This window comes from Alosa sapidissima, chromosome 15, assembly GCF_018492685.1.
Source record: "Alosa sapidissima isolate fAloSap1 chromosome 15, fAloSap1.pri, whole genome shotgun sequence".
Classification (NCBI taxonomy): domain Eukaryota; kingdom Metazoa; phylum Chordata; class Actinopteri; order Clupeiformes; family Clupeidae; genus Alosa; species Alosa sapidissima.
In genome coordinates, this window is record NC_055971.1 from 16,362,458 (window position 1) to 16,377,948 (window position 15,491).

The 15,491-nt window shown below is 47.1% G+C and overlaps 1 protein-coding gene across 6 annotated transcripts in view; it reads left to right on the forward strand.

The window, feature by feature from the left end:
• Positions 1–8,916, forward strand: part of numbl (NUMB like endocytic adaptor protein) — a 49,294-nt gene extending 40,378 nt beyond the window's left edge. For all 6 annotated transcript variants that reach the window (XM_042063058.1, XM_042063059.1, XM_042063056.1 and 3 more), the window contains exons 5-9: positions 1–83; positions 1,002–1,191; positions 2,410–2,667; positions 4,261–4,437; positions 4,947–8,916. The exon at positions 1–83 is cut by the window's left edge and continues 58 nt beyond it. In XM_042063058.1, coding sequence (XP_041918992.1) covers positions 1–83; positions 1,002–1,191; positions 2,410–2,667; positions 4,261–4,437; positions 4,947–5,884 — 1,646 coding nt within the window. In that variant the 3' untranslated portion in view covers positions 5,885–8,916. The remainder of the gene's footprint in view (positions 84–1,001; positions 1,192–2,409; positions 2,668–4,260; positions 4,438–4,946) is intronic.
• The last annotated feature ends 6,575 nt before the right edge of the window (positions 8,917–15,491 follow it).

Below are 15,491 nucleotides of genomic sequence, written 5' to 3' on the forward strand. Positions count from 1 at the left end.
ACGACAAAGCCTTCTCCTACATCTGCCGTGACGGCACCACCCGCAGATGGATATGCCACTGCTTCATGGCGCTCAAGGACTCGGTAAGTGGGGCTTTAGGTGCCGGTGCTGGGTGGGCTGGGCTGGGCTGGGTTGAGTTGAGGGGGGATTAAGCCACCACCCTCCTTCGCCACGCTAAGCAAAGTGGGATTAAGATAAGGGATTATGCTGGGTTATCGCAATCTGAAGAGCTGCTGGAGCGCTTCTATCTGCCCAGCAAGAACACCAAGCGAGGGCTTAATGACAAGATTGCGGGATGCGCTTAGGACGTCCTCTAACCTCTCCAGCAATCGCAGGAAGAGCTTTTGGTTTTTCAACTCACTATTGAATCCACTCAAATTGAATCCATTATTCTTTCAAATGAATCATTCAAGATCTCCATCATTACTCCCCATTTGTATGTTTAAGTGGCTAATTTCTAATTGAATACGATGAAGATGACTGAATACCATGCGGAAAAGATGGGCACTTTGGATGGGGAGAAGTACACTCATTCAGAATTTGTTAATGTGCTCTCTTAACTTGTTGTCATGCCTCTGGTTGAGACGTCCTTTGGCCATCAGACCTGCTGTGAAGCTGTGTGGGGCATCTTTTAATCTCCCCTAATATCCCCCAACAGTCCCAGTGGTAGCAAGCTCACGCAAGTGAGGTATTATCTGTCGGGCCTGAGTTAAGCAGTGCATCTATTGAGCATAGCATCTGGTGCTATGCACTTGGAGACACTGTGGTTGTTTTTGCAAAGTCATGATGACTTGGCATCAATATTTCAGCAGCTGCTGCAATGTTGTCTTCTCAGGAAAACCATGTGACATTTAAGCGTTTGAATTATTTACTGGATCCAACAAACAAGGCTTATCTGCTCCTTTCCTGCCAAAGGCAAGGCTAAATGCGCTTTTATTGGTGCTGTTGTGTTTTTTAATGCGTGAATGCTAATGCTGTCTATATCCTCTCTCATCCACCAGGGGGAGCGTCTGAGTCATGCCGTCGGCTGCGCCTTCGCCGCCTGCCTCGAGCGCAAACAGCGGCGCGAGAAGGAGTGTGGCGTCACCGCCTCGTTCGACGCCAGCCGCACATCGTTCGTCCGCGAAGGCTCCTTCCGGGTGACGTCGGGCAGCCAGCAGAACGAACAGCAACTCCAGGATAAGAAGAAAGGTTTGTGACACCACCCCCTACTGGCTCGGCTGTGTAGCTGTAGACCCATCGATCTTGTCTTGATCTACTTCACAGTCATAAAACCTCCTGCACGTGTGGTTGGTAAAGTCATGCAGCAGCTCAGGAAATGTAGATGTAACCTGACAAGCAAAACAAAAACAACCATTAGCACCACAAAAACGTGAAACAGGGTCAGGTCGACAACATAATGCACAAAGCATGTGCACTCGGCAGGGCCTTTACGGGCCATGATGTCGAGCCAGTGTGTGGTGAAATTAGTGGCTCTTTGAAAGCTGATGCAGGTGGAGATTTCTAAGAGAAACCATATGTGGCGCGGTAGTGATCTGTGTGGCTGTTAAGGCCTGTGGTGTTGTCCCTGATGTTGTGGCCGGAAAAAGGAGAAACAGGTGTTGTGTTGACGGGCGGACGACAGCTGGGCTTCCCCCCTCGAGCGCTGCACTGATTAGCCGGGGAGCGAGTCTGTTAAACTTTGACATAAAACAAGTAGTAAAAGAGCGGGTCAGAGAGCAGGCGAGACCAACAGGCATATTTGCAGCGGACGAGTAATGTTGCACGGTTTGTTTCACATGATGAAGGTGCTGAGTGGGAGCAGAAACAGATACAGGCTTTAGTGAGCACCAGGGAACACAGAGACATAATAATGGCCTAGCGCTAACATAAAGCACACCACCACCATCACCCCCAACTCATCTCCCAGCAATGTTTGGTCAGTATCTGGCATGCCAGATTGTATTTTACAGCCACAACCACAGATCAGCTAATGAGGTTCTTGGTTCATGTCCTGCTTCTCATCCATAACCTTGGTCTGTATAGATTGTGTTATAATGGAGAGCTAGCTTATAGAGTAGCATCCTCTCTCCATCTGGTTCCTGCAAGTGTCAGGATAGTCAATAGCAAGGGGGTACCAGTGGTCCCTCTCAGGCCTTGAGTTGCTACAGCAAACTATATGCTCTGTACTGTACTGTAATGTGCTGAACACATGCATAAAACATCATCTGTTTTATGACCTTAGCAGGCATCGGTATTGATCTGAGTATTGAACACACCTTTCACTGGCTCTTGTGGTACTCTCTGGTTTGAAGGAGTATAGGACAGGCTGAGTTCATCTATCTCCATTGTGTTGTGTTAGTGATAAGGATAAAGCTGAAAGCATCACAATCAATTCTGACCGAGCCCCTCTCTCTCCCCCCTTCACAGAGCCATGTGTGTCAGCCATGCCGCCTGGCAACGCCTCACCTCCAGAGGGCGCCGCATCGCCAGGGGACCGCGGCGAGCCACATGCCGTCATCCCGCGGCGCCATGCCCCCCTGGAGCAGCTGGTGCGCCAGGGCTCGTTCCGCGGGTTCCCCGCACTCAGCGGGAAGAACTCGCCCTTCAAGCGCCAGCTCTCGCTGCGCCTAAATGACCTGCCCTCCACACTGCAGCGCAAGACCGACTTCCAGACCAAGAACCCAGGTGAGCCTCCACACCCATCCACATCAGCAGCGGCTCAGAGCAAACATCACCGCCTCTTGTTGGTTTATCTCCAATGTCTGTCTGTGCTGTTTAGTATTTACCGGTATGCATCAGACTAAAAGTCCATGATTTTGATGCTGCACTTTATCTTGGCTTGTACATGTCAATCAGTAATATTAGTGTAATGATCGCACTCTGCTCACACCGACAAACTTCTCCACCAGTTTAGAAGAACTGGAACTGTTCCCAGAATGTTGTGTTTCACAGAATTTCAAGGTATTAGTAAAAGAAAATGCTCATGTCAAGTCAGCATATGTTAAACGGTCGAACACTGCCAGTTTTTAGGGCAGATGAACACTCATGGATTCCATCCAAGAAAAAGCTGCTGCAAACGCTCTCATTTTGTACAGTATCATTTATTCCTCACAGAATCATAATATTATATATGAAGTATTTAAGCCCTCTTGACGCATCTTGATATTTGAGTGAGGTGTATAAGAATGCGGTTTCAGCTATCGTCTGCATGCGAGGAGACATGTAAGAGGAGCATCTCTGGTGTAAAAAAATGGCCTGCCGCATTTATATGTCACTAAATCACCGGGCTGATACCGGCATGAGGTCTTCATCGGTCTTGTCAGTGACATCTCGCTCACTAAATTTAGCCAACTGCCTGTGCTGTGCCAGTATCACGTGATGAAACTCAATCATGTTTACGGTATGACCTACTAAGATGCCATCAGGCTAAGATTTGCCCTCACACCAGGCTCATCTGTGAGTGAGGGCTGGCTTTGCTATTGTTGTGGTTTGAAAATCCTCAACCCCAAAGGCTACACTTAAGGCCCTGACTCACTGTGGGAAGTCAAGAGTGCCAAAAACATAGTCCTAAGTCATGCGTTTTCATCTGTGAGCTCTCACTGTAATTCCTCCCAGTCTTCAAAACCATCATCTCCTCCCCCCTCTCCATCACTGCATCATTACGACACTGGCGTCCTTCCTCGTGCGGTTAGCACTCATCAGTGGTGCTTGAGTCATAACCACAGTCGGGTACTTTTCTCTGAAATCCCGCCGAGACGCAATCCATTATTAACAATATTACATCACCAAGTGTGATTGTCATGGTAAAGGAGCCCAACTCAGTGGTGGCTTAGTGTCTCTGCTGTGATTGGACGTTCGTATGGGAATTACAGTTGATGCATGGGGTTAGGATTCCCACACTGATTTCATTACATAAGGGATGAGGAGCTTAAAAAGAGCTGTGAACCTGTAGATAAAAATCTCAGCCCCTGTCATGAGACTAAAATAGATTTGTATTGAAATGTGCAGAAGCATCAGTGCTGTTGGCTGTCAGGATTGATATCACGTCAACTGGCTTACTGTGTAAATATTGTTCCCCTGTATGACATCACAGTGGATGTTCTTTTACTAATACAGGATTATATTTATGCATGTATTTGATCTAAAAATAGGTGCACAAATCAAAGATAAAATGTTGAACTGCCATTGGACTATGAGGCAAGAAATGCTTAAACACTGCTATTCCTGAGAATAAATGAACGCTTGACCTCACCGACATTTTCCTCTGGTCCCCCCTAGTCCCCGAGATGGACCTGACTGTGTCTGGAGAGGCGGACAGCATCAACGCACTGTGCAGCCAAATAAACATGTCCTTCACCAAACCATCCGAGGAGCTGTGTGCCAAACCCTCCACAAATGGCTTGCCAGTCAGCACCATCCCCCCCATGATCCCCCCTCCGCCTGCCCCCCTGCAGGGTGAGTCACCCTCACCAGCCCCCTGGTGCTGTGTCAGGAGTGTGTCACAATCAAGTCGACTGCTTGGATGCTTAAAATAATATTTATCCAAAAGAGTGAGAGATGATCCGCACACCAGATCGCTCCCATTCAGCGTTTTGATGTTGTTTTTATGACGTTTCAAAACTAAAATAAATAAAACACTGTGAATGGGAGCTATTTGGTGTCCCGATCATCTCTTATTTTTTTTAATACTGATGTGCTGGATCATGCCTCCATCCAATTTTGGTCTGGGGATGTGCGTGGCTTTTGTGGTGCTTCTGAAATATATGAATGCAAACTCAGTGGATTCCAGACAACCTCCAAATATAGTAGATAGGTTGGGTTGGGAACATAACATTAATGTGTGCAATTTAAATGTATAACAACTTAGTCAGAATGCTGTTGAAGACTGTAGTTGGAGACTGTACATGAACTGATTGCGGGGAAATGAATGGGATATTAAGCTATTTCCTGTCTCCTCTTTCCAGCCACCACCTCGTGGGTGCAGACGGAGAGCCCACTGCAGGCGCCCCCTGCTGGCCCCCAGGGGGGTCACAAGCGAACCCCCTCGGAAGCCGAGCGCTGGCTGGAGGAGGTCTCCAAGGCGGTGAAGTCCACGCAGTCGACGCCACCCCTCCCTCCTCCGCCCACCCAGCAGCCCCCTCCGGTGCCCACCCTGCCCGGTCCTCCGGTGCCCACCCTGCCCGGTCCGCCGGTGCCCACTATGGCGGGTCCTCCGATACCATCCATGGCAGGCCAGCCAGGCTCCCTGCCCACGTCCATGCAGCCGTTCCCACTGGCGTTCGACGCCACCCCAGCGCCGGTTGGCATGTTCGGCCAGCCGCCCCTCCAGCCTGCCTTCGTGCCCATGCAGGCCTACATGCCCACCATGGCCAACAGCATGACATACCCCAACGCCAGCGTTCCAGTGGTGGGCATCACCCCATCCCAGATGGTGGCCAACGTCTTCTGCACGGCGGCCGGGTCAGGCGGAGCTGCAGCCTGCATGGGAGTGAACATGGGGCCCAAGACCGGCGCGATGAACACCGGACACCAACCGGCCTTCCCCAACCTTCCCGGCGGCTTCCCAACAGTGCCCTTCACCACTACGCCAGTGGTCAACGGCCTTCCACACAACCCCATCAGTGTAACGTCCAACGGGGCGAATCACTGCACGGGAGGCACCAGTATGAGCATGGCGGGCAGCCTGGCCAGCATGGGCAGCATTGGCATCGGCGGCAGTGGCGGCGGTGGTAGCAGCTGGCCCATGGACGGCGCGCCGCCACTGTCGGCCAACCCGCCGGCTGACTCTCAGGAGGCCGAGCGCTTCGAGGCGAAGTGGGCGGCCCTCGAGTCCAAAACGCAGCCCAAAACAGCCAACCCCTTTTCCAACGACTTACAAAAGACCTTTGAGATCGAGCTTTAACTGTGTCGAACAGTGCCAGGGGACGGGGGGTGGTGGGCTGGCTCCCGTCCCCAACGCAAGACTGAAACCACTTTGCTCCACCATCCCCCCCCCCCCCCCCCCCCCCCCCACCACCTCCGCTTTCCTTCTCCTGTGTAGATTTTATCCTCCTTTTTTCCTGTCTACCGAGAGAGTTTCCAGCAGGCACCTGTACCCTGAACGCCATGAGAGGATTGTTTCCATGTTGGGGGAGGGGGGGAAGGGGTTGTCACCTTGCATTCTGCGCCCGTTCAAGAAGCCCCCTCCCAGAACACTAAAAGCCCTAGAGGACACATCAGTCACTGAGTCATGCGTGCCAGACCTCCGTCATGGCATTAAGACAGCGAGTCGACGCTTGAGTTCATAGGAACTGTCATGAGCGATGATCACCATTCACGAGCAAATGAGGAAAAAGACTGTGAGTGCTTAGCTGATGAACTGAACAGATGGTCCGGTTTGCTATTTATTATTTTAAATTTTTACGAGCTATATGTTAAAATCTGATATTTTTATTCCACAAAAAAGACATGGGTATGTTTTGATGGTTTCCCTGTATTTATTTCTGTTGAGCGGGAAAATGGGAACTGTAATTTTGAGCGGGAGGACAAATGACTCACGACATGAAAAAGCTGTGTAATGTGAGCCATATTGATGGATGCTGTGCCGACTGACGAGAGAGCGTGTGCGAGAGAGAGGGAGAAAAGGAACGAGTGAGAGAAAGAAAGAGAGTGTGTGTAAATAGCATGTTTCTTTTTTACTCTCCCTCTATTTACTATCCCCCAAGTGTGGCTTTCACTTGTTATACAACCTCAGTGAGTCACTGTTGAAACCACCATGTCACTAGGCCCTTCATTACACTTGGCCCGCCTCACTAGGGCCACCGGAATGTGGTAGAGTGTTCTGGAAGCTTCATGAATGGTACATCTGACATCAGAAAGGGCCATGGAGTCCAGTTCTTCATTACAGTGCTTTTTTTTTTTTAATGTTCACCAAAGGGAAGTTGTCATTGTGCAGCCAGACTCAAAGGTGATAGAGGATTAAGATGATGGTTTGTCCTTGTGTAGAGCGCCTGTAAGAGCCTTGAGAGGAATGTCTCGGAGTAGGAGGTAGAAGACATCAAACTGCCCCAGATAGCAAGCGGTTCTGGGACACAAGTGGCCCTGATCTGGCATGAATCTGGCACCACATTGGCTTCCATGGCAGTTGCTATTTAGAATGCTGCTACTACTGAACCTTCCTGTCTCCTGGAGAGACAGTTACACCATTATCCAGGCACAGTAATCAAAGAGGCGAAGAGGAAGATCAGTATCAGAAGGAATAGTAAAATACATTGTTCTTTTTAGAGAAAGACCTCGAGACCTGATCAGTTCTGCAACTCAGGTCTGAAGAAGACAGGGCACACCATCTCATCCAACAGCAGCAGCAGCAGCACTGACATTTAGAAAAGGTTATGGCGTCGTGCAGGGTTTGTTTGAGCTGGCGCGTTGAATTTTGTAGGGGATGACTGCAGGTAGAGAACTTCAGAGGGATAGGAAAGGTTGACTGAAGAGGGCTGAATTAGAAAAGAGAGGGACGGAAAGAACGAAGGAAGAGGAGAAAAAAGTGAAAGAAGCAGAAATTACTTATTGCTCAGAGAATGTGGAGGACTAGGGAAAGTCAATGAAGGCCTTTGTGAAGGGATTGGCAGGTTATGATTGTTTAAGCACAGATGAATTGATTGGAAAAGAATTTTGCTAAAAGGGAAAAAGTGATTGAACGCTATGTGGAAAAAGCTGTGTTTCCTTTTATTTTTTTATATCGAATGAGGTTCCAAATGTTCTTATTTATTATTTTATCACTGACAAAGAATTTATTTTTTCAAGTAATCCAAAAGTTTGACCCTCAAACTTGTTATTTCCATTCCATCAGATAGACAAAATGAGGGAATTGTGTCACATTGTGCCAATTCCTGTGGCTGTTTTCATGTATTTTAAACAGTATGTACACATCAGTTTCTTTTTTATCTCTCCTAAAGCAACTAATGAATAAATACTAATAAACAGAGCAGAGAATACTGTGCAGGGCATTCCATGCTCCTAATGGCATGATGGTCCAATGACTTTGACCAAATGAACCAAACAAGCCTGGCATGATAAAGGATTCAGTGGCCCCAATAGAGAACCGAGGGATGGGATTTGCACAGGGATTCCTGGAGGGTGAGGGCATTTCCCAGGCATGGAAAAGAGCTAGAAGGCCGAAATTCAAAAAGCAAAATGTCCATCTTCCCTGACAACTGCAGAACCAGAGATCAGCTTTGTGGCCCCGAAGGCTGTAGTAGGGACTTTGAAGGGTTGTTTTGCCAGACTCTGTTGTGACTTCAGGAAAAATGGAAATAAATATGACACACTGACATACACACACACATACATACATACATACACACACACACACACACACACACACACACACACACACACACACACACACACACGCACACACACACACACACACACAAACACACATGCTTTCAGTTATTCAGAGCTCCTTGACTGGATTCAGCTGATAGCTTGGCATGTAACAAATTGAATGGTTTATTTTCTTAATTTGCGGGTCATTAACTCCTACTTAGCGGGCCAAACAAGGCCATCCCTCTCTCTTTGTGTGGCACAATGACACTCTTGCCTAATCCCCCGTCCCAAAGACATGAACGTGGTTGGTAGGGTAGGGGATTCCTGACTAGCTTTCCAGGAAATGTTTTTCATTATTTTGAAGTGGGGAAGTGATGCCCCGTGTTTTATGCAGAGGACAGTCATGGTGGAATTGGTGTTAATTTATTGGCTCTGGCCCTTTTGTCCACAATAAAAAAAATAATTAAATAAATGAAATTAAAATGTAGGTTCTTCAAAACAAACTAAATTACCTCATAAACTTGATTGTAAAACTGTAGTGTAGTGATAACAAGCCAGTGGAGTTTATTTTTAATCTTTATTTACAGAATTTTGTATTTAAACCTACATATTTGTATTGTAATTACATTGTACAAAGATAAATAAATAATATAATATTAAAACGCTTCTTGTATTGGTGGTTTGTATGCTCTCCCTCCCACATAAACAGCTTCTCCTAAGATGCCCTCTTTGGATTCTCCTAGGATACTTCCCATAGAAAGCCACTTTGAATATCTTTCATATCTTTTCATGCAGATTCTTCTCAAAAGTTAACTACACAGTTTTTATCTATTAAGCCCAGATGGCTAAATGCTCCTGTTTTGTACTGTTTTACACACTATTCCCAGGCAAGACAAACAGTAGCCCATGAAGAAACAGGCCCAAACATGCCATCTACTTCTCACATTTCCACTTCTCAGGGCTCTCCTGACACCCCTTCCCTCTGAGCTGACCTGTTCTTGGTGAGACTCCCTCACTCCACCTCATGCTGGCATGTGCTGAGCATTCTGGCTGCATAATGGCTGCCGTGCATCACCAGGTGGGTGCTACACATTTGTGGTGGTAAGTGAGGTTCCCCCTTGACTATGAAGTGCTTTAGGAGTCTTGAAAAGCGCTACATAAATGTGAGTTGTTGTTGAGAGAAATGCGAGCCAGAGCACTGTTGGGTTCTCTGGCTCCTCCCCACAGAAGACAAGACTTGTCTTCACACCCTCCAATCAAGCATCCCCTTGGCTCTGTGTTCTATGGCACCGTGAAGCTGTGATGAACCCTTCCACCCTAAGGATCCCATTTGGCGCACAAAGAATTCTTTGTGTACACAGAGCGCTGCATGTGGAACAGTCTACAGCTACACAGTGATGTTCTCATGTCCTCATGTTGCCTGTGTGTGCAGCCATGATGTGTTTGGTGTACGTACGGGCTGAGCAACCAAAAAAAAGTTAATTCATTTTTGGTTATTTTAGATGATAGAGATCTGGCAGCTGGCACATTTATTTAGAGTTGGTAACTCATGAGTGATGCCATGATGACGCTAAACATGCAGCTTGACATGGGAAGGGCGTGGGACACGACACTGGGACTGAGTATGTGTATGTACATTGTGCATTTTTACTCCCCAAAACACACACACACACTCTGAGCCTCCTTCCGAGCCCTCCGCCGGGTTTGTCTGGTTCATGACCCAGGGTGAGGATTCCTTGGAATGCGCCATCTTCATCCCCAAGTTTGCCTCCGCGCTAAGCCTCATGTGCACAAAGGTCAGTGCAATTTACTTTTCCATCTTGTCTATTACACACCTTTAACACAGAACTCCCTGCACAGCACACTACTCCCTGCCTTCCTTACTCCTCTCATCTAATAGTGCTCAGTGAGACCAACTGTTGTGTGGGCGAATATCAAACCTGAGAAACCACGCATGCAATCTCTGAGGCAGGCTCAGGGTCAACCATGCAGCATATCCCCCAGCAAGGATGCCTGCCTTCCCAGGAGATTGAGAAAACACTAGAAAAACGTGAAGTTCTCCAAACAGACACTCTGCTCGCAATGCCCCCCCCCCCCCCCGCCTCCCCCCATTCCGAAGGAGAGGATAAGAAGGGGGGGGGGGTGGAAAGCAGGATGGACATGTGGGAAAACGGGACAAACAACATGGATGAGTTGCCATGGAAACCATGAGGCAGAGTAATTTATAAACATCCCAAAAGGGCCAGCGTAAGCAGAACAGAACAGGAGCCAACAGAGCACAGGGACCACACATATCAGGTATAATTATGGTGACATACCATACAACATTCAAGAACAAAAAAAAAATACATTGTACTCACATGCAGATGCAGCAGTTTTTCCTACAGCCTTGCGTCCCTGTGGAAATATTGACCTGGATATATGTATTGATTGAAGCATCAACAGGCTTATTTGTAATTAAATTCTGAAAAAAGAAAACCCGTTCCACTGAAATGTTCAAGCTTACACTTGCATAATGAAACACAAATCCTGATCATATCATAAAAATTGCAAAATAGTTTTCAAAAATAGCACATAAGTACTGTAGCCACAGGGGCAGCCGCGGCCTACTGGTTAGCGCTTCAGACTTGTTACTGGAGGGTTGCCGGTTCGAACCCCGACTAGTAGGCACGGCTGAAGTGGGCACGGCTGAAGTGCCCTTGAGCAAGGCACCTAACCCCTCACTGCCGCTGTTGTTGTAGGCAGCTCACTGCGCCGGGATTAGTGTGTGTTTCACTAATTCACGGATTGGGATAAATGCAGAGACTAAATTTCCCTCACGGGATCAAAAGAGTATATATACTTATACTTAGTGTGGTAATTTTCTTTTTTCCAGAAGCAGCAGCCATTTAGTTCCAGCCAGAATACACCACACCACAACAGCTTAAAATTTATGAAGTGATCATGACAAATAATTTAGGGGAAAAACATTGCAACACACGTCTCCATCATTGTAATACTGATGATGTGAGACATACAAATAAAACAGTGTTCGACTTTCCAGCCTTCCAACCGGCATAAACCGGTGCAGCACCAAAAGCCAGCTGCCCCAGCCTGACCTTTGCTAGTCACACTCCTGGGATCAAGGAGGCAATTGCCTTTTACCTCCTGGAGGCACACACACACAGCTACGTGTTTAATTGGGGGAGCTATTTGTCGTCTACGTCAACAGTCCCGTCAGCCAGCCCCCATGCACCACTGCACTGCCTCTCTCCAGCTGCAGTGCAGACAGCTTGCCTGGGAAAGACAGAAGCACCTGGTGTTGTAGACTGCACAGGCCAGACCAGACTTAAGGACATTAACAGTTACAGTATTAATAAAGCAAGGAATGAAGCATGTTTCTTTTCAAATGCTCTTCCTGCCAAATGTGTTTTGATTTAGACTTGGCCTTTTTAGTAATATCATTCACAGGATCATACCGTATACAGTATGTATATATGTGGTATCAGTGACAGTGATGGTCTTGTGAATGTGAGTGCATTTTTCTGAAGATTTATGCCATGCTCTGTGAAAACCTCTGATCTTCCGCCATGGCAACATGATGAGGGTGTGCCATTGTCAATAGCGGAACAGATGGTGGAGTCTGATAACAATTACAGAAAATATTAGAGAAAACTGGCTCCTCACAGAAACAGCACTCCTCCCTGGAATGAAAACACGGGAGGGTTGGCAGCCTGGTCGGTGGAAGCAAATGTTTCTGCCAATAGACTAATTTCAACTGGTTGGGTGGGAAAGGATGCTCTGTTTCTCCACCTTATTCTTTCTCTGCCTCCCTTTCTGTACTGTACATCTGCCCCACCACTCTCTGCTCTTGTCTATTTTCTTATCCTTCTCTCCCTCATTCCCAGCTCCCTCTTCTCTTCCCTCTCAATCTTTCTCATTCCCCCTCTTCACTCTCTTCCTCTGTGCTGCCCTCTTCTTTCTCTCTCTCCCTCTCTCTCTCTCTCTCTCTCTGAACCTCTCTTCTCTCCCTGTCTCTACAACCCACCTCTCTCTCTCTCTCTCTCTCTCTTTTTCTCTCTCTAAGTCCCTGTGCCCTGGCAGTGGCCGGCCCTGGCAGTGCCAGCTCCCCGGAGCCTGTGCCAGCGGTTGTCATTCATGATGGCCGGGGGGGGTCCATCTCGGGTTGAATGCTAAAGGCTGGCACACAGAGACCTGGGTGTGCACGGGCATCATGACTGGGGAAGGAGCGCCGCAGGCCTGGGGGGGCGGGGGGGGGGGGGGGGGGGGGGTGGACGGAGCTGACACAGGCCGAACACAAAACAGACAGGAAGACAGACATTGGGGCATTCAGACGAGGCTGTGCAGAGGCAACCTGGGAACAAACTGACACACACACACACACACACACACACAAGTGAACACAGAACACAGAGAACCTAGAGAAGCTAAGCTATGGGGATTGACAGACGTGCAGGTCAGCAGCAGCGTGAGAGAGAATGACAGGGGAGGGGGCATATCAGTATCCAAGTGAGAGAGAAACTGAGAATCAGAGGAGGCAGATGATGGCTGAGGACAAGCACACAGACAGACGGACAGATGGTGCTTTTTAGATGACATTCACAACCAGATTCAAAATGCTAATCAAGTCCAGCCTCCAGTCTATGATCAGGCACACACACCACACAGCCCAGGACATGGCAGACACACACAGACACAGACACAGACACACAGAGACACACACAGACACAGACACAGACACAGACACACACACACACACACACACACACACCAAACAGCCCAGGACATGGCAGACACACACAGACACAGAGAGACACACACAGACACACAGACAGACACACACATACACACACACCACACAGACATGAGAGTGCAGATAAGATGCGGTGTCAGATTTCAGCAGCACATGGATGGGTTGCCTACCTAAATGGCGAGTGCTAACAGCCACTGGGAGATGATTTACGAGCAGTCACACTGATGGCAGTCTCCCAGGAGCAGAGGCATTGGCAGGCCACGGCTGACTCCAGAACAGATCTGGCACTCATTCGGACGGGTCCACACACCGGATCAGGGTAAGAGCCAAACCAGACCCAGACTAGACTCAGTTCCTGGTGATCAAAGACCTTTAGTTAAGGAGACTTCACATAACTCTTTGGTTGCTTATGAAAGCTCTCCTCCAACATAGGAATTTTAAGGTGAGGGGTAGAGTTCGAAAAAAGGCTAAATTGTCATGTGTTTTTATTGAGACGCTGTTAATATGCTGGTCAAAGTCACCAAATGAGAGTACAGACAAAGCCCCCAAAATGTGTGTGCAGTTGTGCAGACAACACAGTAGCACACAATGCAGACACCACGGTTTATGCAAGACGGAAAGACATTAATGAGGTCAAGAACTGTGTTACAGGATGAACATAATGAGCCACAGTGGTCGCACAGACCTTCTACAGATGACCCATTTCTTCAGTCAACCCCGAAAGAATGAGCAGCCAAGGGGCGATTCAACAGAAGGCCCCCACTTCCCCCCCACCATCACCCACAGAAGTCCTCCCTCCCCAGGGATGAATGAGATACTCACCCAGAGACAGGGGGGCTGTTACAGGTCACCTTCAGGATCAAGACTACTGAGCCGTGTTAATTTGCCTTCTATTTGGATGTAATTGTATACGCACACAAGCACTGTACCTGAGTGTGCATGACAGAAAGTGTGAAAGAGAAGAGCAGTTTTTACACTTTTTGACTCGTTTTTTTATTCTATGCTGCATGATCATACTACCTTCGCTCTGCTTCTCTCTCCAACAATGTGGAGTCAATTTCATTGATTCATTTTTGGGTAGCTTCTTTCTTTTTTTGTGTAGTGTTCTCCCTGACATGATGCATAAACATTCCATTATTTATGAGTTCAGAATGTTCAGAACCACACATAACAAAACATTCACTGAAAATGAGCACTGAAAGTTTGGTTTCAGTGCAGACTACCAGTATGTACAGTTCAGTAGTGGAAAATCCCAATGGTATTGTGGTCTGTTAATAGCTGTAGTCAAAAAGGAGACTGCAGGTATATTACACACATGATCATAAATCACAGTGACACACAGAGAGAGACAGAGAGAGAGAAAGAGAGTGTGAAAAAGAGGGGCCATATTGCTCTTATATGTCCTTTTGTTTTAATTATTTAATTATTTTATCTTTGGATTTGGATATGTGCCTCTTTATTCATATTCCTAATGATTAATTTCTGAATCATTGTGTCAAGCACATCTTGCCATTGGTGAGCATACAAGGGCACAAAGAGAAGGCTTGGACTCCCTCTAGTGGTGAATACCAGTAACTATCCAGTTTGGATTTTTCTAAGCAATAGAAAAAAAAAAAAAAAAAGAGTAGGTCAGTGGGCCTTATCGTAATGACTAGCCTTCCAGTTTTCTGAATTACTATTATGAATTACCCCTAATTTATTACGTGGAGCCAGCTTCTCAATAGGCTGTTGTAAGTCTGGAATACATTTTGTCAAGTGACTTGAATTGTCTGTGTATCAAGAAATAATTTTCCAAATTACCAGGGAACATTATCCAGACAATCTCAGCTATGGAAATCATTTAATATTTTATTTCAACTATTCTGTTATTTTTCATAGTTATCCTTGAGCTGTAACCTGCATGGTTCCAAACAAGAGTTCATCCATACTGCCTGCAGTGAATAAACAATAAACCAAAGTTGAACAAAAGCATAGACTTGTCAGAATGGAAACTCAAAGCTCTGTTGAAGATTCCGTTTTAACAACTATTATTATTCTACACACTGCCAGGAAACCTGGATCTTCACCTTGAAATGCCCTTCAGTCAATACCAGCAATGCCAGCCAACCACAGCATAAACAGCACATGTGCCTCAATGGGATTGATAAAAAGCACATCTGCTTGTTTGAAATTCGTTTTTGACTTGATTGTGTTCTTTTCACAGTCCAGTGGTAGAGGACAGTAAAATCCCAAATTAAAACCTGGCTTCCAGAATTCCTTTGAGACAGCTAGTAGGAGCCAATACTCCTTTTGAAATGTCCGCTTCTGTGTCTGGCCCTCCAGCACTAATGGCCACTATGACACATCCGGTAGGGGTATCTCAAAAACGTCACTAGCCTACATGAACAGGACACATGACCCAGCCAAAAAAAAACCCATCACACACAAACTGTTGTTAGGGTGGACTCAA